The 21669-nt window shown below is 33.5% G+C and overlaps 1 protein-coding gene across 3 annotated transcripts in view; it reads left to right on the top strand.

Moving 5' to 3' along the window:
* The window catches only part of CARPA (Carbonic anhydrase-related protein A), a 180583-nt gene that overhangs the window by 139222 nt on the left and 19692 nt on the right, over positions 1–21669 (top strand). For all 3 annotated transcript variants that reach the window (XM_018455771.1, XM_018455770.1, XM_018455769.1), the window contains exons 5-6: positions 11004–11099; positions 20648–20714. In XM_018455771.1, the coding sequence (XP_018311273.1) occupies positions 11004–11099; positions 20648–20714 (163 nt within the window). The remainder of the gene's footprint in view (positions 1–11003; positions 11100–20647; positions 20715–21669) is intronic.

Here is a 21669-nt window from a genome sequence, read left to right as displayed (position 1 = left end):
GATTTTGCTCAAATAATTAAAAATTTATGCTATAAGCAATTTCGTAGCAAGGAACATTTTGCAAGTTGCGTTTGGTTTTTATACTAGCTAAAATTTAAGTTCCGCTTGATGAAGAAAATAATTAAAACTTTACTGCACCGATAATTTGCTAATTAAAAGTTTCCTATTTTAATTAAATTAGATCTATTTACATACACGTAAATGACAAAATGCTATCTTATTGGTTTTGTTTTTTATATATATAGATAAATGTTTATCTTTAAAAAAAAATGTCAAAAGATCTTATTATCGCGCTTGTTTGCTATTAATTTTTAGAAATGTAATTATCAAATGAGCTCGTTGAAACGGAAATATTAGATTGTGATTTTTGCGATGATATTTTCTGACATGATATTTTCTCTCTTTCGCCCTCTCCCTCTGTTGTTTTCCTTTTTAGAATACATTTCATGATTGATTATTTTCCGCACGATTTCAATTTAAGCAATCGACCGATTAATTTTGGCACCAAAATCGAAACAGAACGGTGGCAGTGTAAATGCGACGTAGAATACCGAGGGTCCTTTTGATAGGAACGGCACTCTGACAGCCGGTATACCCGCTAATGGTCAAACAACGTGGCATGGGATTCGAGTGCTATGATTATGCCACCAGAGCGTACACAAATTGACAGGCATAATTGGTTTAATTTCTGCATGGCGTCCAGCCCATGGAACGCGGCCGTTCAAAATTGTCTGGAAGGACGCTAATACCTTAGCCACCCGTCGTTATCGGTGTACTTCATCACGCAAATGGATCTTCCAAATGGACAAAGATGACAAAATTTCCTTAAACGTTAGCCTACGTTTAGTGTTTATTTACTAATTAATTAATGATCGTCAGCAATCATCTTAAACATCTATGCAATTAAACGCATTCTTAGTAGAGGATGGCTTCTTAATAGAAGAAAAGCGCCGATACCGACATACCACTTTGTTTTTGGATATAATATTTTTTAAACAAAAGATAAAAGTAAAATTTTAGAAACATAAATACAACTAGAAAGTGTTTTTTATCAGATAATATAGCAGTTTTTATAATACTTTTTACAATTTTGCAATAATTGAATTAAGATATGCAAAAATGAATATCTGACAAAATAGGCTCCAAAACTGACACAGTAGGCAGTAATATTATATAATATATATTCTTATTCTTTTTCTTTCACAGGAGTCTGTACAGAATACTTACAAGTAAATGTATATAAAATTTTCTAGAATCTTTTCACTTCTACATAAAACGTTTTTCATTCATTTATGCATACTTTGTGTTGTTTTACAAGAAACAGATTGTTTTTATCAGTATTAATAAAGCGCAATAGTTAGTTTCCAAGAAATAAGGGAGTATCTCTATAGGAGACCTATGTCCGTATCGGCGATTTTTCTCTACGAAATCGTATGAATATTTTTTACGAGAAATTAAAACGATCAAACAATAGAGAATGGTAATAAACTCCATGTAATTATTTAATACCTTTGTATCCATTGTTGTAACATTATATTTATATATTTCACGAAAACTTTTAGGAATTCTCCCTCAATTTGTTAATTTTTCAGCTTCGTCATTAAGTTTACATCGAAACTCTTTTTAGGGGAATGTGGCTGCGGGTCACGAGCGCGTGCTAAACGTATGGTGGAATAAAGGGAAATCCGAAATGGTAGCGTATATTCATTTAATTATTCGGTGCAGAGCTTTAACCAGTCGAGAGGGCCTAGCGCGCGTTTCCGTAATTGTAGTGGTCGTTTATAGTTGAACGACCCTCGTCGCGTCGCGATTGTGTGTTGTCATGAGCACCACCCTTACTTCCGGTTTGTGCTAAAAGGTCACCGGCGCGCTGGGGCCGAGGAGGGAGAACAGTGCTCTCTCACGGCTTTTTTTTCCCCACACATAAAGCCCTCCATCGTTCCCCTGTCATCGTGACTCTCGGCGGGATGCCGCATCTCGACGTCTACTTTGAACGTCATTAAAATTTTACAACGGCTAGTGTTGCGTATACGTCGAGAGCGAGCCTTTCTAATTCCGATGAATAAATTAATAATCGTGATATTGATCCGACTTAATTGGATCGCGGAATGATGTAACGAACGCTTGCTCCGCTTCGGAAACTTATTAATTAATTTTGTGTTTACACTATATTATTATATATACATGTATATAATTTTTTTTTACCGGAACTACGCGGCCTCTCGAACACACGCGAATGTATACGTTATTTGCCTTTTATTAAAATATCCGCAGTTCTCTCGAAATGTGATAATTGATTTAATTGAACGAAAACCGCTGGCGGTAATCGACGGCGACTGTCAGTTGTTGTAAGTGTTATAAATATGATATTTGAAATGATGGGGAAATTGGAATTTATATTGTAGAAAACGTTTTTCTTCCTCATGTTGACGTGGACTGACGTGAAAATGCGGTAGCCGAAAGTCCTGGACAAACAGAGATAGACGATAATCCGCCCGTCGCAAAGAAAGGCTTTTTACACGCCGTTCCGCGGGGTTAACCGTATTAACGACGCTAAAACGTAATTAGCAATAATTTGAAAGTATAATCCCTCGCATTCAATTAACTGCCGACACGATATAACGGGCATATCCGTAAAGCAACGTAACGCTTGGACGGTAATGGAGTACTTGGCGGTTTTTCAAGCAAAATGACGCAAGACGCATCTACATATGAATAGTAGGAATTCTCAGACGGCTGTGTGCACACGTATACGCATCTACATATTAATGCACGCGTATCCCGGCGTGTATTGTCACGTCGCTGTGTCCGTATAGACCGTATAGGTATTCGTGTCTGTGCAGTCGGCACTCGTAGGTTAATATAGAGCCACTGGGTAGAAGGGTCGGTGGTAAGGGGATGGCAGCGCGGCATTACAGCTGTATATCTATCACAGTAGAATAGCGCATTGTGCTAGAAATCGTGATGGCATGCCCATAGGCCGCAAGAACGCCATAAGCGCATCCCCTAATGCGTGAATTATCCTTGATGCATGTCTTCGCAAATCTGAGAAAAAGTAATGACGCAACGTGAGATCGCAACGGTAACTTTGCGTCAAACAGTAAAAAACGACCTGCGTTTGGCGCATCTTTACTTATTAGTCCTATAATCGGTATTTGCGGATCCAGTGGATATTTCCCCTATTCAGTAGTCCGTGAACATTTTCTTCGACTTGATCGGCATCTTTCTTCAGCTCGATATTTTAGGGACAGAGAGAGAGAGAGAGAGAGAGAGAGAGAAATTGAGTGATTGAACGTTTATTTTAGTTTGAGAGTAAGTCCTCTAAAAATTTTAAAATAGAGCAATTAGCAACAAAAGTGTAAAAAATTAAAGAAAACAAAAAGAAATAGAGAATATAAACTATTACAAATAAGAAGAACAGCCATAGTAAAGAGTAATAGTAGAGAGAGAGAGAGAGAGAACATATTTTTCAAATTATCTCACTTTTTCTAAATCGATCATGGCAATTTCATAAAAATGCACAGTCTGTTCTTATTATGTCTGTGGTGTCAAAAAAGGGATAATTAATCTATGAAAAGTATGAATTTTTTGTTGATTTAAGGGGTACTTATATTTAACGGACTTGTCAATTTGAGTGCTTCAGGAGATCTTGCTTAAGAGAATTATTTTATATTATTATTATTTAATTCACCTATCAAGGCAGTTTTATTTATGATATTTCGTCTGTTTCCATCCATTTTGACTGTACGTTATCTTCTGTATTATTAAAAAATTGATTTTCGCGAATGTCTAAGTGTACGGAGAAAATGAATCTTCAAAAAGAGATATTCAAATGTTTCGTTATTCTGGTTTAATATAATTTTGCTACTTTTCGATCGACAATATTGAATTTTTAATTATGACGGCAATATGACATGCTGTCCTTATTAAGTTTATCGGAGCACGAGTTTTAATCTACTTATTTTATTGGCTACGGTTTATTTGCTTACGGCTAATCGTTTGTTACGTTTTGTTGCACGTACACTGCAATATAGGATTAAATTGGACATAATATGAAGTTTAAATCTTCTGTAATTATAATTCGGAGCATTGAAGCGAAAAATTAAGAGTCGATAAGTCCACTTTATTTTCGATCTTTGATTTATTGAACAGGGATTATATTAACAATGCATTATAATTTGCTATTCATAATGATATTCTGTTTCGAATCGAGATATTTTAATTCTTCGATTGCAATTTATTTATAAATTCTGACTTTATATTTCATCATTCGGTTTCCGTGCCAATTTAGGGAGAAAAAAAATCGATTCTAAATTTGATATTTTATAACTGTTCAGCGAACGTCCCTCATATAAACGATCTCGCCTGTCCCGAGGTGCCGATTTTTCAGTTTAGTACGTTCACCCCCTCGCGATGGCACTCGCTGATTTCACACTTGATGCACCCAACGAATGAACCGCGCGTATCGAATATTCATATCGGCCGTGACTCGCAGGGCGTTATCACACCTGCTACCAAAGTACAGGCACGGCGCTGAAAGGACGTGTATAACGCTATGAATACGAGAGCGTATCAATTAAGGGAAAAATAGATTTCTCTTTTATCTCAACGCTTATGATTTGATTTTCGTAGATCCGAATTTATCGGAAAATTTTCCTTTCTCCTTTTTTTTTTTAAGTATGAATGTGCGGCTATAGAGAAGTGATAGGTTAAAATAAAGTCAAATCCCAGCTGAGGTGATATTTTTCGCAATAAGCTATTTTATAATACAGATTTTTAGGATGCTATTGTTATAAATCGACGAACAAGTAATTTAATTGTGAAATTATTCTTTACAGTCTAATTGAACTGATTGTATTTATATATTTTTATCATATGAATATTAAGCACCTGCTCTGACTGAAAATGGCTTTCTTCTCTCTTATTTGTATTTAAAACAGAAGTTTATACATTCGATGTAGTTAATACAGGAACTGCTGCTTGCGAAGGCGATGGGGACTGTTTGTAATCAGATCCGGACAAAGTTTGCATACGAGACAATTTCGTGTGTCCAGTCGGGTAGCTTGCATTGCAACTGCAAGATAGCCTCGTGCAGGTCCAGGCCAATAGGTTAACTAGTGTCGTCGGATCAGTTGCTATTACTGTTATGCCGGTGCCGTATATGTACAATGTCGTATCGAATTACTGTAACATAAAATAAATCTGATATTGCATATTCGATATTAAAAGAAAATCGTACAGAGCAAACAAAGGTTAAGCGCAGTTAGTGGAGCGCAAAATTAAATCAGTTATATTTAGAGATATAAAAACTAGCATATTTAATATCGTTAAAACTTGCTATATATACGTAAACTGTAAAGAGCTTTTTAAAAACTAAGACTTGTCCAATTACTCGCGTTCTTTTTCACGTAAAATTATTTTAATGATGTATGTCGAAAATTGGGCGATTCCTCTCTTTACATACAATATGATAAATACAATATGATAGTGGAATAACTTTTTGTTTCTCAACAACAGATATTTTTTACTGGCTTTTACATAAAAAAAAAATATGCTTTTTAAAAAGCTTCGTTATACTTCAATTTTTTAAAATTCTGCTTTGAATTTTTTATGTATAAGTTTTACGGTATATTTAATTCAATATAAGAAATTTAAATATCTTTTTACAATATATATATGAAAATTAATGTAATGGTAAAGCCCTTTTATTATACATGTACAATTTTAAGTGATATTAAAATAATAAAATTTATTGGCATATATTGAAAGTAAAAGAAAAAAATTATAAATTATTTATAATTTTTTTAAAAATGATGTCATTAATTTCTTAAAATCTGTATGGAACATTTTTAACTTTATATTCTTTTTCAGTAGCTAAAAATACATAAGAATCAATCATTCAGACGTTGAGAAACAAAAATACAGTAATATTATCTTTACGGCAAATTATATTACTTAAATTAAATTACGACGTTGTTCTCTCAAGGATATCGTAAGCATTAACGACACCTCTTCATGAAGTTGGTACACGTAGTATTTTTTGTTAATCCGTTCCTCGATGACGATTAACTTCAGATGCACGTAAAAATTATCTTCACCGAGACTGTCGTCGAGACCGCTTAAAGAGAGGATAATGCGTTTACCGAATGCGCGGCTGTGTTTGCGGGCTCGTCGCAGTCTTCATAGAGGGTGGTGATTATGCTCTAGTGGCGGGCAAAGTGGCGGGTAAAGCACGAAGAGGCTGGTCGTGAAGGAGGCATCGGGTCGGGATGAGAGGCAGAGTGCAGAAGATACGTCGAGATCGGATGGTACACGTGAAGTGAAGATGCTCAGAGGAAGAGAGGGCCAGCTCGGCACTTCGCGGGTTACCCGCGGTGAATTCCGAATTTCCAGGGCGTAGCAAATTTCAGAAAGCTTGGCTATATACCGCCTTGGCTCGGTCGTCAAGTAGGATTTTGCTCGCCCGTGACAACGAATTTCGGGATCGCCGTGTAGATAAGAGCCGCAGAATTTTATCCCGGCTTGGGATAATGGAAGGACGAAGGGAGGCACGTCGTATTTCTGAATAAAAACTCGTGCCTGAAAAACGTGAAAAAGAATGTCAGTGGAATGTCTTTTATTTGTCACACGGACTATTCTACTTCTTTCTTAACAAATACTTTATATCGCGCAAAAATTATATAACAGTTTTTATTACACGTTCTTGCATAATCAATTTAAAACGTTATGTAATTCTTATATAGCCTTTAGCACAAAACTATTTTACTAACATTAAGTTAGTATGCTCGTGTTCGATATTTCGATACAAAACGGAATTTTGTATAGTGTATAAATTATTTTGGATAAAAGGAAAGGGACTTAAAATGTGAAAGATATTTGTAATGTGACTTTATAATACTTCGAGCAAAGTTGTTACGATCTGTATCAGCGATAATATAATGAGCATACTGAAAGCTGATTTGTCGACAGAATACTTCTTAATAACAATTTCTCTCTTCGATCTTATTGACTGGTCGTACAAGGTAACCTAAAAGAAAAAAGTTACTAGAAGAGAATCTTATTTATTTATTTACATTATCCTATTATTTATTAACATTAATAAATACGAGGGGCACTACTTATATTTTGAGCCTTGGCAACATCTGACGTTTCCACTAGAAAGTTTGACATTTTTTACCATAATCTTCTTCAGAACGTTTTGTTATTTGAGCGCGATTTGAATTGTTTACAGTCACTTGAAAATTGTGTCTCAGCGAAAAAATGGAATTAACTCGTGAAAATTTTCGTGCAATGATTTATTACGACTTTCGACGTGGATTATCAAGACAGGAGTGCATCGATCAACTTACTTCCACTTTTGGCGATAAAGCCCCATCCTTTGTCACTGTGAAACGCTGGTATAACGAATTTAATCGTGGTCGCCGTTCGCTCACCGACGAAAGTCGTGAAGGTCGTCCAAAATCAGTTGTGTCAGAAAACATTGATGCTGTGCAAAAACTAATAATGCAAGATCGTCATGTGACATGCCGTGAGATTGAGACAACCTTAAGCATTAGTTCCACCAGCATATATAAAATATTGCATGATCATTTAGCCGTGAAAAAGGTTTGTTCTCGTTGGATCCCACATAATCTGACAAAATCTCAAAAAGATGCTCGTGTCGATTGATGCAAACAAGTGGTTCGAACGCATGTAAAAGTGTATAGATCATAAAGGAGAATATTTTGAAAAACAATAAAGTTATTTTTAATGATAAATTACTGTTTTTTTATTATTAGGCTCAAAATATAAATAGTGCCCCTCGTAGTAAAAAATATTCGACTATTTTAACTTTAATAAATTAAAATTTATTCTGACATGCAATTAATTATAAATACATTTGCATTACATGCAAAATTTGTAATTGCAAATATTTAAATTTATTATCAGGTACTTTTTAAGAAAAAAAAGATAAAAATACTGATTTTTTTAAGTCTTGAGTATTAATTATACAAAATCTTTAAATAGCTAATCAATACGTATAATTAAAGTGATTAAATTTTATTACTTAAAATATTTTGGTAAAAATTGTAGTTAAGTACTTGATTTTCCTTATAAAATCAGTCGTAGATTCTTGAAATATATTCGTGCATTAAATTTCATGAAGTTTGAATGAATGCTCCCTGAACTCTCCACAGACTGCTGTTTTCGTACCTAACTTCCACTTCTGTTTACCCGCGATAAATATTGAAACTTTCAGTTTGCATGTAAAAACCGTCAATCAAACGTCGAAATAAGTCACTTTGCTGATTCACATAATTTCTTCTTTCTTAAGTTCCTTGTTGGAAAGTTAGATCGATGGAATTAACTTTATTCCCAGTTTCATTATTATGTTTATCTTAGAGGCTCAAATTAAGATAACAGGAAATGAGCAAAGTAAAATAAGAATTAATTGACACAAAAGTCGCATAAATGTGTAGTTAGCAGAATTCTTAATGATTTCAATGAGAACAAGTATTAATTTTTTATCAATATTATGGATTATTTTTATATAGAAGAATTGATGAAGATTAAATATCTGGAATAATATTATTATTACATGTCTATAAATGTTTGCATATATGAATTAAATATATCATCCATATTCTTAATTATTTGCTTAATATTGGATAAGCGCATACAATCATAGTGCTTTATAGTTTATTTTTACTCTTCAATTTTCAAAACTTATTAATATGCATACATTTTTCTTAATTTATTCTCGCCACATTAATATTGTATTAATAAACTGCCATCTATAAACCGTCTATCATGTACCGATGCTACTTCATCTGATCGAAATAGAATTTTGATTGAATTTAATTATATCTATAGTGTAAAATAGAATTGCACTTGAAACACGATATACAATTTTTTAATATCTAATCAAAATTCTATTTCGATCAGATGAACTTTCATCGGTACATGATAGTTTATTGATACAATATCGACAAGCGAGAATGAAATCACAAAAAGTGCATTGAGCATTGAAAATTGGTGAGCAAAACTAGATTATAATAAAATTTTGATTAGATCTAATTTCATCTAATTGGAACAGAATTGCATTTGAAACAATATACAATTTTTTTGATTGCGTGATGAAAAAAGTGAGAAAGAAAGAAAGAGAGAGATTCCTTCTTCGATGAGCGAAGAAGTTACTAAGAGAAAAATATATCCTGCTAAAAGGCAGAAACGATGAGAGGACGCCGTACTGAAGAAAGCGGTCGGTACGGAAGAATTTTACGAAAATGAGAAGAAGGAGAGAATCTTTCCTATTCCTAGTAGTACGAGTCGTACTTTGATCAGACGCAGTGGATTTACACTCACTCTCAGCAATCCTCCCGCTTCTTGTCGCGTCGCCTTATCTTTTTCTTTCTCACATATTTCTCTTATCCCCGTATCCCTCCTTTTTCACATCCTCGCCCCTATCTGTCGCGCTGTAGCAGTATATCCTGACGTCTTTGAAGAAGAACTCGCGCGTCGCGGACATTTCAGATGCCTTAGGCACAACCGGAAGTGCCGTTGCAATGCCATTACCTGCAGAAGGAAAATAGGTATACAGATACAGTGAAGAAGGACAGGATGGTAGGAAAACAAAGAGGGAACTACAAGAAAGAGAGAGAGAGAGAGAGAGAAAGAGTGGGTGAAAAGAAAGAGGGGATGAAAAGGAGGGAGAGAGAAAATATTGTAAAGAAAAGCGATCGCGGCGAAATCCTTTTCTTCGCGAGAAAGACACGTACACGTCGTCGGTGTCTTTTCCGCGCCTTATCCAGCATACAAAACTTATAGCATGTGACATTCGCAGGAAATGAGACACGAAACGAGATGTATGTTCCAAAAACAAGATACATTTTACGAGCGACTTGGTTTCCATTTCTCTATAAACTGAACGCTACTCTCCTGTGTGCACGCGATAGATCCCATCTTGCGACTTACCTGCATACACTTATTCACGCAGATTTTTGTTCTAAAACAATAAGTCGCGATCCTTGTTATTAAATCTTGTAGCAGTTGCAACGAAAAAGAATATTTGTTGTAACAATAATACATATTTGATATTATATTTTATATATACAGGAAGTACGAAGGCAGAGGTGAAATGTTAAAAGTGCGATATGATCAGGTATCGAAGAAAACTTTATTCTCACAAAAGTTCAATATTTCTATAAAAAGTGTGCATACTATGAGAGAATATTTCCGTTTACTAAAAACGAAGATTCTAACGTAAGAAGGCGCACAAAAATGTCAAAGGAAAAGTGCATCCACATATGGTATGCGCTTAAGAATCTTGGTGCCTCTGAAGATTTATATACTCGCGTAAGAATGTGATTTAATAGGTATGTGTTCGATAAATATTCTTGGAATATTTATTCAGGGCATAAAAGACGGAACCAAATATACCTCGAACATGCAGATCACATTCTGGAATCTTTCATCGTTTTCTTCATTTTTTAACAATATCCGTATATAAAGTTAAGGATTTATAAAGATAAGAAGATATAAAAGACTCAAATGTGAATTTACTAACTTCTTAAAACATAAATAAAGGACGATGTTAAAAAGAGACCGATTTTGCTCAAAAAGGTGTGAAAGAAATAATTTTTGTAAATCTTGACCTCCTGAATACGATAAAATCATTAATGTCTTTTTTTATAAAGAATTTTTATTTATTATCTGCATTTTGTATGAAAAACTTAATATTTAATACATCGAGGGTTTAGTCGTTTAATTAGCTGCAGTAAAGTCGGCAATGGTCGACCAGAGACGTGATTGTAGCGAGTCGATCTCGAAGGGAGATAGAAGTATGGGGAAACGGGGGGAAACGACGAGGTACGTCGCGTCGTCGGGCACGAAATGTTCCGGAATCTAAACTAGAGAATTTGTTCGTGCGGGGGCAGAATTTGTCGGCGTGATCGCGTTAGATACGATTATGCTCACGACACGATTCCACCGGGAAGTAATTTCTTTGTGGTTTTCTGTTGCAGATACAAGTCTATGGCTTTAACGCCGAACTGTATCACAATATGAGCGAGGCACAGCATAAAAGTCAGGGACTGGTGGCGATCTCGTTAATGGTGCAGGTGAGTGAATGTTCCATCGACGAAAGTTTCGTCCATTCTTCAAATTGTTTAAGTCCTCAAAAAAGTTTTTCGCACGTAACTTTCTTCGCTATAAATTTTTAGTCATTTAATCTTGCATGTCATTAATAAAAACGTAAGTAATTAAATCGTGCAGATATTAGCTTTCTTGCATTCAGTAGAGAATGCATCGAGAATGCATGTAGCCATGTCCAAAATTATTAGGCATTCTTTAAATTTCATAACTCTTAGTATGTAAATCAAAATAAATGCGACAAATTTATTAACATATTTGTTTATTAATAAATTATCACTATTTAATATTTTATTATGTTTGTTTCATGACTTCTGCAATATTTTTTTGGTAAATTCGTTAGTAGTTTTCTACAAGTGGATTTCATGCGCGTGTTTTATTTGTCTTTATTCTTTTCTAATCGCAATTTGTAAGTCTTGTTTTGAAGATTTTCGATTACGAATTTTTTTCTTTAAGTTGACCCGTAAATGTTTGATGTCAACATTTTGTAAATCGCCAATTTATGACTTTAATCCTATTGTTTTAAACCATGTCGTACTAGCATGGCATGTATAAATACAGTTACGCAATAAATTCCAAGAAAATACATACACATGGATCGCAATTCCAAGAAATTATTTAAAAAAAAGTAATGTTATTTTTTAGATAATTATTAATTAATAGAAAACTTGATTATTTTAGATATGACTGTACGGTTTTGAAAAAATAAACAAAATCTGAATTAAGATGTTAACATTAACTTTAAAATTTTGTGAGCTTTTTGAAAATTGAAGAATCAAGGTTAAAAAATTATTAATATTTATTAAAGTAACCATTTTTATTTCGCGCTATCTACATGAATTCATAAAAATATCCGCTCAATATACATCAAATTCTGTGTTTAATTGAATGCAATAAATCCGACAACGATCGAAGAGACGTACACGTATAATTGATATATACCATAATCAATTAACATCATATACATATAGCAACGTAACTATTAAAAAATATATACGTCAAAATTCATTTACATGATTTATCGGTTCCTAACTAAACTCTATGTTTAGTTAGACGAACGATTCATGTAAATTGATAATTATGTTGGTTCTTAATACCTTCCCATCCCCCGACTCTTGTCAAGCCATCGTGTTATGGCGAAGCCGTTTCTAACAGGGCGCATATCGTGATACTAACTTTCTAAACTTCGGACCGCACTTAGCTTCCCCTTACAAATGCATTCGGCGTATCAGAGATTACGGTAGTTAGCACGTAACAGACGCTATGTAGTCTCGCTAACAATGCTTGTCTTGTACCGAATAAATGACGAACATTCGATTATGTTGATTGTCTCGAGCTCGCTAATATTTTTACGGGAATTTTCGTCGGAATTATACATCTAAATGAATTGCTAGAAAAAATAATTTGGTACATGATAAATTTTGATAAATTTTATAAAATTTCATGGAAAATAATACGTTGAGAGAAGGATGTAACAAATGTTTTCGACACGAATAAAATAACTTTAGGGAAAATCGCATATAAAATGTTACTCTCAAAGTACGCGCGTGTGTACTACAGGTGAAGTTTTCCAAACGAGCATTAATTACATCACGGGCGAGGGCGAACATTACCTGTTATTTTTTCAAACAGCAAACCCCGGCAGTCCTTCAGCAATCCCGGCACGTTTCCAACTAACAATATCATTATTATAGCATAATCATTTCGGTCGGAGGCTGCGAGCAAACACGCGGTAAGTTTTCCAAGACGCGCGGCGTTTAACGCAGGAATAAATTTCGAAGTTTTGAGAAGAACCTTCTGGTCGGCTAAAGCTATATCGTGGTCTCTCTTATCCTTTGTTTCTCTCTTCCACGTCCTTTCTTACCACATCCTTGTCGGTTCATTCCTTGTCATTTCACTCGTTAAAAGCTAAATTATACTTTAAGACCGTTCTTTGTAAAACAGACAGTCGCGATGGTTATACCCGCTAGGTGAGAGCACATGAATCGGTAAATCAACAAATCATAAATTTTAATTTTATACAATTTTGTTTGATAGATTTGATAGATTCACTAAAAGATATTCTAAAATTATGAACTTCGATATTACGAGGTATAAATCATAAAGAAAGATTTTTTAAATAATTTTATCTAGATGTAACGATGACGAATTGTCTTAGGATTATGTGTTAATACTTTAATAATAACAAAATCGTTAATGTGGATATAGCTTCAACTAATATATTGAAACGTGATACAAAATGTAACATGATATTGTAAATGTAATTTTAGAATTATTTTACAAATATTACATACACATGTATATGTATACAATAAATACTTGTAATATAATTAAATTACATGTACAAGATAACATTACAATTTGTATCACATTTCACTGCGCAGTATCATACATTTGTACCTTTTACAATAAATGAATTTGCTATTATATTTTTTCTTCGCATGGCAACAGTATCGGATACATAAAATGTATGTATGTGTGCGTGAAAACTAAACCAATTGGTATTGATATTGATGATCAAAGCAGACGCGATTTTAATATCATATCGAACTGTTTCCCGTTCGTATTTTCCTCTTCAAATAACGGATTTATTATCGTGAAGCAATTATTTTGCTTCAACGCTCATGAACCGCTTTCTCGACAGCTTTCTTCGGATCATCTACAAACTCCTTCAATAGAAATATTATGTTATATCTCTTCTTTCACGAGATTTTTTGCTCTCTATTTTTCGTTGACAGAAATCTTTACATCATTTGCACAAATATCGTAATTAATGAATAATAAATTTGCTTTAATCTGACGTTTGAATTTCTTGTGCTATGTTGATAATATATTATCGCAAGATTAAAAAAGGAAGAAATCTTTTCAGATTAATTTATGCAAGTAAATTGATAATTCAAAAATGAACAGGAGGACAAACTTTGCAAAGCTAGAAATTTCTAGGGAATTATAATTTTTTTAACGGGCTTTTATAAAATATCATCCCGTTAAATAGAATTAGACACAAAACTATGTGTTTATTAAATATATATATGTACGTTTTTCGTTCATATGAGTATAAAAATTATAAGTGATGAGTTTTCAGCTGTGTTATTCGAACAGAAATGGAGAAACGCGAGCGGAGAAACCCGTTTCCATATTTTCTGTCGGTGGAAAGCGGAATAGTTTCACTTTATAATAATTTAAAATGACAAAAAGATTATCGTCACGTAATGCATTTCTCTTGCCTTTCTTCTGAGAAAGATGCAATATAAAACATGCAATAACTATTGCCGACCTGAACGATATTTACTTTTGGAATAACTTTGAAACTTTCAATGACGACCTTCTGTCTCCACTCACTCGCACTCTCTTTCAGTGAGCATCCTTTACCCGTTCGCTTTCCGCCCACTTTAGCAACTTAGCCTTCGAAACCGCGGTTATATGGCAGTGTAACGAAGACGATGAAATAAGAGTGAAAAGGAGAAAAAGGGAAAGGAGAAGTCAAGAGAAAGAAAAAGAGAAGTTGTATGCGTTGTAGCGACTATGCGTTATAACGACGCACTTTGACTCCGCTTGCAGCCGTCGACAAACGACAGCAACTTCTGAATATTTTTAAGAGGATGTTTACGAGCGCTCTCTAAGGCGACGACGATGGCCGTAAGACGATGAAAAGGGTTCGTCGACGCGATAATACCGAACATAATAGCGCTTTTTCCGCTAGAATTTACAGCCATGCCTCTACGTGCGCTTTTACATTAGCTCTCGTTGCTTGCCCGTCTGCTGATTAATAAGACAGATAAGTATAAATATTCATGATCCAGCTTCCGCGGAAATAGTGCAAAAGATTTTTCAGTTGCTACATATTCCCGCAAATTAAAATATTCCACTGGAAGAAGAAATGTGAATAATGGATTTATTTTGGTCAGCTAAAGTTACTTACACTGAGAGAAAAAATGGTTATAATTACCATAATTTAACTATAATTTATAATCATTTTCGGGTAATTATATTTTTTGGTAGAATTATAATTATAATTATTATTACTACACGGAAAGAACGGTTTGCAGTTTGCTAAAGTATTTAAAAATTTAGCGAGATACTGAAAATAAAGTTTATTCGACTATCAAAATAATCACGTAAAATACTTAAACTGATTGCTAAAATGTTTTTAGCAGCATTACTCATTATACTTGAGTTTTCATTATAATTATTTTGGTTCAACAAAATCATTCTTTCAATATAATAATAATTATATTTATAATTCTAAAATATAACGTTGTGTTAAAAATATAATTTTGTTCGATTATCAAAGTAATCATGTAGAATGCTCAAACTGGTTGCTTTTGGTCAAACTCATTGCTTATCATACTTGAGTTTCCTATATAATTATAATATTTTGATGACGTAACAAAATAGATTTCAGATTTTTGTAGCTAGCTAAATTTTTAGATGCTTCAACAAAATCGTTCTTCCCGTATAATATTATAATAATAATTATAAAAATGGAGCTCTCGACCATAATTATTTTATTTTTCTTTCAACGTAGTCAAAGTGATTTCATTTTGATAAAATTGAGCTATGGATAATTTTGAATTATATACGACGCTTTAGATGTGACGAACGAGAGGTAGTTAAATATTATGAACTAAAATCCGCATAAACAGAGAACGCTTTTGGCGACCACGAAATATGTATTTTCGCTACGGAATCATAAATTCCAATGAAGGCAAAATAACGCAAACGAATACGCGGCTGCACGGTCCGAAGAGGTCAGCATTTTGAATAATCCCAATGCGGCATCATCCTTCCTGGAAACCTTTAACAGGTGCTCGATCTTTCGACGAATGGATCGTAAAGGCGTGTCTGGAGGCAACGGGGTTGACGACTGTAATTCAAACGGATTATACCCTGGGGTGTCTGAGGGATGAGATCCAAATGAGTTGGCACCTCGTGATACCGCCGGTACTTTTGCGATCTCGGACCCAACGAACTCAGTCCGACGTTTTAACGTGAAACATTGGAAACTTTCGAATCGTATAAATTCGTAACGTCAATACGTAAGATTCTGTAAATGCGTGTTATTCTAAATTTCAACTTTGGTGATTGATTTATTATAATATTGGGATAATAAGGTTGTTCGTTTTTTTTTTTTTAGTAAAATTCAAATGTTGTTAGTTAAAAATATTTTTAATGTTGTTAGTTAGAAATATTTTTAATCGGACAAATATATATAAAATGTGTTTGATAGTAATTACTAATTTAAATAAATTAGTGATTAGAAAAATATTTAAACACCATCTATTGGGAAAAATCTTATAGTCCCACTCAATAGATGCAGATTAATAATAAAACTGATCGCAATTTTTGTAATTTGCGCAATTATGCGACAATTGTCGCAATTATGCGTCACTTACGTTTGACCTTGCGACGGCATAAATGGCGCGTACAGTCGCGACAATTGCTTTATGGAATGCGAAAAGGTCAGAGGGAAATTATACAGCGACTGAACGGAATCAAAAGTTCCTTGGAAAAAGACGAGGGAATCACGACCTACGACCTAAAAAATTTGTGAGGTATAAACGTCACAGTGGAAAACCGTTGGAAAAAAAAGTTTCGGAACCCCGTTCGAGCGAGGTCGAAAAAGTTTATTCGCAACACGCGATTCCAGTTACTTTATTTTCACGAATTGCTTGTGATTCATTGGAAGGGTAAATTACGTACAAACATGAATTCGTGATATTAAAAGAGCGAAATTTGCATGTATAACAGTTAATTTTCCTTTTGCTTTTGAAAAATAAAGAACTCCATATAATCAATCGTAATTAATTGTAATTAAGAGGGACAAAAATATGTTGCATTTTCTTTTTTTTGACAGACTTAAATAATTTATGGGCTTACACAAGGGGAGCAGATTACGCTTGCCACTCCCTCCCCTCCTAAATTTTAGCGAGGAGAACTAATTAAATTATGAAAACTATTTTTACGACGACAAGTTAAACGCTCATTGATCAATGCATAGCTCACGCGTTAGTGAGAAAGTTCGCTGAAGAAAAAACCTCGAACTGCACAGAAAGAACAGTTTTGCTGAAGAATATCAAAATTTAATTAAACACAGATCTGAAAATAATTTTGTTGGACTATCAAAGTAATTATATAAAAAAGTTTTGACATTCCAACAACTAGTTTGAGCATCCTACATTTATTTCAATTTCAAACAAAATTATTTTCAAATTTGTATTTAATTAGGTTTTTATATACATACTTCAGCAAGACTGTTCTTTCCGCTAATATAAGCATTTTAATAAGTTTTGTTTGAAGATAAACTTTTGCCTTTTTCTGACTGAAATCCTGGATACTGTATGCAAATATCATTTATCAATATCTATAGATAGACGTCTATCTATAGATAGATAGACGTATATGTGCCGTGAACGTATTCAGGATTTTTTTTTATCAATTCTGTTATCCCATAAACAATTTTTTGCGTTAATAAATTGCTTAGTATATTTTGCCAGTATGTTTATTTAGAACTTAGAATATCTCCTTTTCTTGATTTTGAATGGGAAAAATATTATGTGCGTTTTGTACATTATAATTATTTTTTCCTGAAGAAAATATGGGCCAAATATGATTATTTTAAAACTGAAATGTATAGTTCTTTAATACTAATAACACACACAATTATATGTAGATGTAACCGCTCGATTGTTTGACACAGCAATACAAAATATTAACTAAAACAACCAATAAACGAGCAAATTAAGATGTTAAATTAAAATTAAATAAAAAGAAAAGGAGGAATGACAAATAAGACATAGAAGAGTCAAAAGTAAAGTTGTATTTTTTTATAATTAAAAATGAAAAATGACTAAACAATTTTGCGGGAGGAGGGTTTTGAACTCCTCCACAAATCCTCCCCCTGGATACACCCATGATCAATACAGCCGAATGATTAGTGCGGTTGTTTATCACTTTAACTACTACGAGGAAATTGCTAACCTGTAATTACGCCACCCGTCAATTTAGCGCGACTGCCAGTCAGTAGTCCTGATCTAATGACAAAAGACAGGAATTCCGCGCTATCAAACGGAAGGAGAAATTTGGTTGACATGAAGGATTCTATGTGCTACGACAGAGAGAGAGAGAGAGAGAGAGAGAGAGAGAGAGAGAGAGAACGAATGAATCGAGCTTGCTAATTCCCCACGTCCGTTGGGTGGACTGCATAATATGACGCGAAGTCGAGCAGTTCCCTGCACCGGTTTAGCGCAATGCCCTTTATCCGCGATCATCGTAGCCAGAAGTGAAACCACAAGAACAGACCCTTGTCGCGCGATCGATACGATCTCAGGACGGGGCGTCATCGTTGGAGCTTGTTTATTGCCCAACTGCCGCGGAAATTACGAAGCTACAATTACAAATTAGTGTACAGTTGATTTACCAAACAAGTAGCAACATGCTGACGGCGTAAGCCGCAACTGCAGACCGGATTTAACTAGATAGACTTTGGTTTGGTTGTACCGTGTGGGATTTAATACAGCTGATTTCGCAGTATTTTACACTGGACATTGGAGGTATAAATCCAAAGAGTGAATTTATAAGTAAATTAAATATATTTTTAGGACATCGCAATTAATTTGAATAAAATAACAATAAGATCGAAAAATAACTTTTGAATTATATCAATAATTTTTGATATAATAGGAAAAATTTCTTTATTATTTTTAATAAATATTTTTTAGATTTATATTTTTGTGTTGAAAATTCCAATGAGATATTCGGGAAATTGAACATTGTAAAAAAAAGTATGAAAATTATATAAATAATAAATATAAAAATCATACAATTTGTAGCATAAATATGTAAAATCATGCGTTTTTATACGTTATAATATGATGTAGTATATATCATAATAATATATTACGTAATGTATTAGCACTTTTATATTCGTACATTAATAACACAGCTTAAGAAAATTTACACTGAACATTGGAGGTACGTAATTCATTGGCGAATTTATATATAAATATTTTTACAAAATTAACTTTAATTGTAAATTTACTTTTGCAAATTGTTTGATTATTATAAAGAATAATTTTATTTGTAAATTGTAACTTTAGGTGAGTAAATGTACCTTTAATAATAAATGTACCTTTAATAGTAATGGATCTCAAAGTTACTACAATTATTGTAATTTTACATGTAATTTTTTTACAGTGTATTGTACATATTAAACAATTTCAATGCGTGTTTTAATGTTCTATCGTTTCGGTGATAAGAAAAATCTTTTTTTGATTAAATAAATATGAAGAAATTGTGATTACCGCGAATTTTCCCAGTTAAGTTTATTCTTGAGCGACGAGATTAAGAACGTTTAAGGACGGCCGTCATTGAGATTAATTCTCTTAGCTCATAATTAAGATTAGGTTCCCTTTATTACAAGAAATTTAAACGGAGATTAAACCGTCGGCGTCCACTTACCTGTCTCGCAACTGAATCTCGATTACGTCCTATGTAATTCTCAAGTATCTGGATTAAGAGGTAAAACAGTCGGTACCTCTTTACATACTCATAGCTCTTGATAATTTCAATAGTATTAGATATATTATGTAGTCAATAATCGTTGTATCAAAGCGCTAATAAAATTTATTAACGTTTGCAAAAATATGAAATTTAAATTCGTACGTTGGTTTTTTAAAATTCAGCGTTAATGATGTTTAAAAATTTTAATCTTAATTTAATTATCGCAATTACATTTTATTTATAATATTTTGACTGTCATGGCACCCATATTTGAGTGATGCATAAAATTTGCAACTTTTAATGCATTTTCAATATATTTCATACTGACATATGATATTTCTTTTTGCAGTAAACAACAGTTTACAGTTCTCAAAGACTAATGGAAACATTGTTTTCTTGTTATTTATTCACAATAGCTCTTGCAAAACGCTCTTTCATGCAGCAACAATATCGGTAGCTTTAATTAATGATTATCCATAAATCTGGATACTGCAGAATATGTCCATTGTAAAGAGAAATATCTCTGCCGCGCGAACTCCATCCCCGATTGCATCTCACTTCATTTTATCCATCTTCTTATCTCCCTTGTTTACCTCTATTTATGGAACGGAGAGACGAGGCGGAAGCGGCGATAATAATTTCGTGCCACGGATAGGGAAACGGCAAAACTTTTGATCGACGGCGGGCCCACGCGGCCACGCCACGCGCATCAACTTTTATTATTTATCGTTACTTTAAAGTCCGCGGTCGGTTTAGTCAGGGGTTTTACGGTTACCTTTAATGGCGCCCAGCGTAGAACTTTCGAAACGACTCTTTGCCTTCACCTCTTTATGCAGTGCACTTAGCACCGACCGAGCAACCCCTTTTCATGGGAAATCGATGGAAAACGTATCAGGGCGGAGAGAAAACGGCGAAGGACACATCGCTGACACGGTGCACGTGGCGGTGGAAGTTACGATATAAGGTGTCGCTGTCGTTTAGACTTTATACAAAGAGAAGTTGTTTTCTGTTTCAGCTCGGTGAGACGTTAAATCCCGAACTGCAGATCATCACCAGCGTGTTCAACAAGGTCATATATCGAGGTGAGTACAATATGTCGCGGGAGGAAGCGTAAAACGCTTCTTTATTCTTTTCCTAAATCAAGTTAGAAATTCCATCGTCATCTTTGGCTCTCTATTGCGCAATATCACGTTCGCTTGTATCTCGTTCAACGATGTGATAACTTTTTTCCTTTTAATTCCGCAACTCCATTGGATACCGCCGACAGCTTTGCTTTTGTGTGCGCGTGATGTCCATTCCGCGTTCTTCTTCTTCTTATGCTATATATCTTGAAATGATATTAAACAGTTTCAAATATTAATGCTTGCTATTTATTGGGATTTATTACATAGGATGTTATTTGAGATCATTAATGTAACTATATCTAGTAAGCAAGAAACATTTTGGAACATTTCAACAACATTGTAACGTTACTAGATATAGTTACATTAATGATCTCAAATAACATCCTATGTAATAAATCCCAATAAATAGCAAGCATTAATATTTGAAACTGTTTAATATAATTTCAAGATATATAATAAACCTAATCCTGTATAATAAACCTAATCCTGTATAATAAACCTAAATAAATAGCAAGCATTAATATTTGAAATTGTTTAATATTATTTTTTATTTTTTATCTTATTGTACGAAAATGACTCGATACACTGTTCAATTGAATGTCAAATTATATCTATTTAAGTTGAATTATTTTTAATAATTTCTATATAGGTTGCTGTTATTCCTATATTCAATATGCCGTTAATTTAATTAAAACAATGGAATTAAGCAATTTAACTTAAGCAAATATATTAAATTTGATTCAAATTTAGATTATTATATATTAAGAACATTTACGTTAATATAGACGTTGTTTACTTTGAAACTGATCAGAATTGATTTACCAATGTTCTTTTCATATTTAACAATGTAGAGTCGAAACGTTTTTTCACAAAATTTATAATTTATATTATTGTAACATTTTCATTAGTATGA

The sequence above is a fragment of the Mycetomoellerius zeteki genome, unplaced genomic scaffold, assembly GCF_001594055.1.
Source record: "Mycetomoellerius zeteki isolate Tzet28-1 unplaced genomic scaffold, Tzet1.0 scaffold51, whole genome shotgun sequence".
In the NCBI taxonomy this organism is placed as follows: Eukaryota; Metazoa; Arthropoda; class Insecta; order Hymenoptera; family Formicidae; genus Mycetomoellerius; species Mycetomoellerius zeteki.
This window is presented reverse-complemented; position numbering and strand designations above follow the sequence as displayed.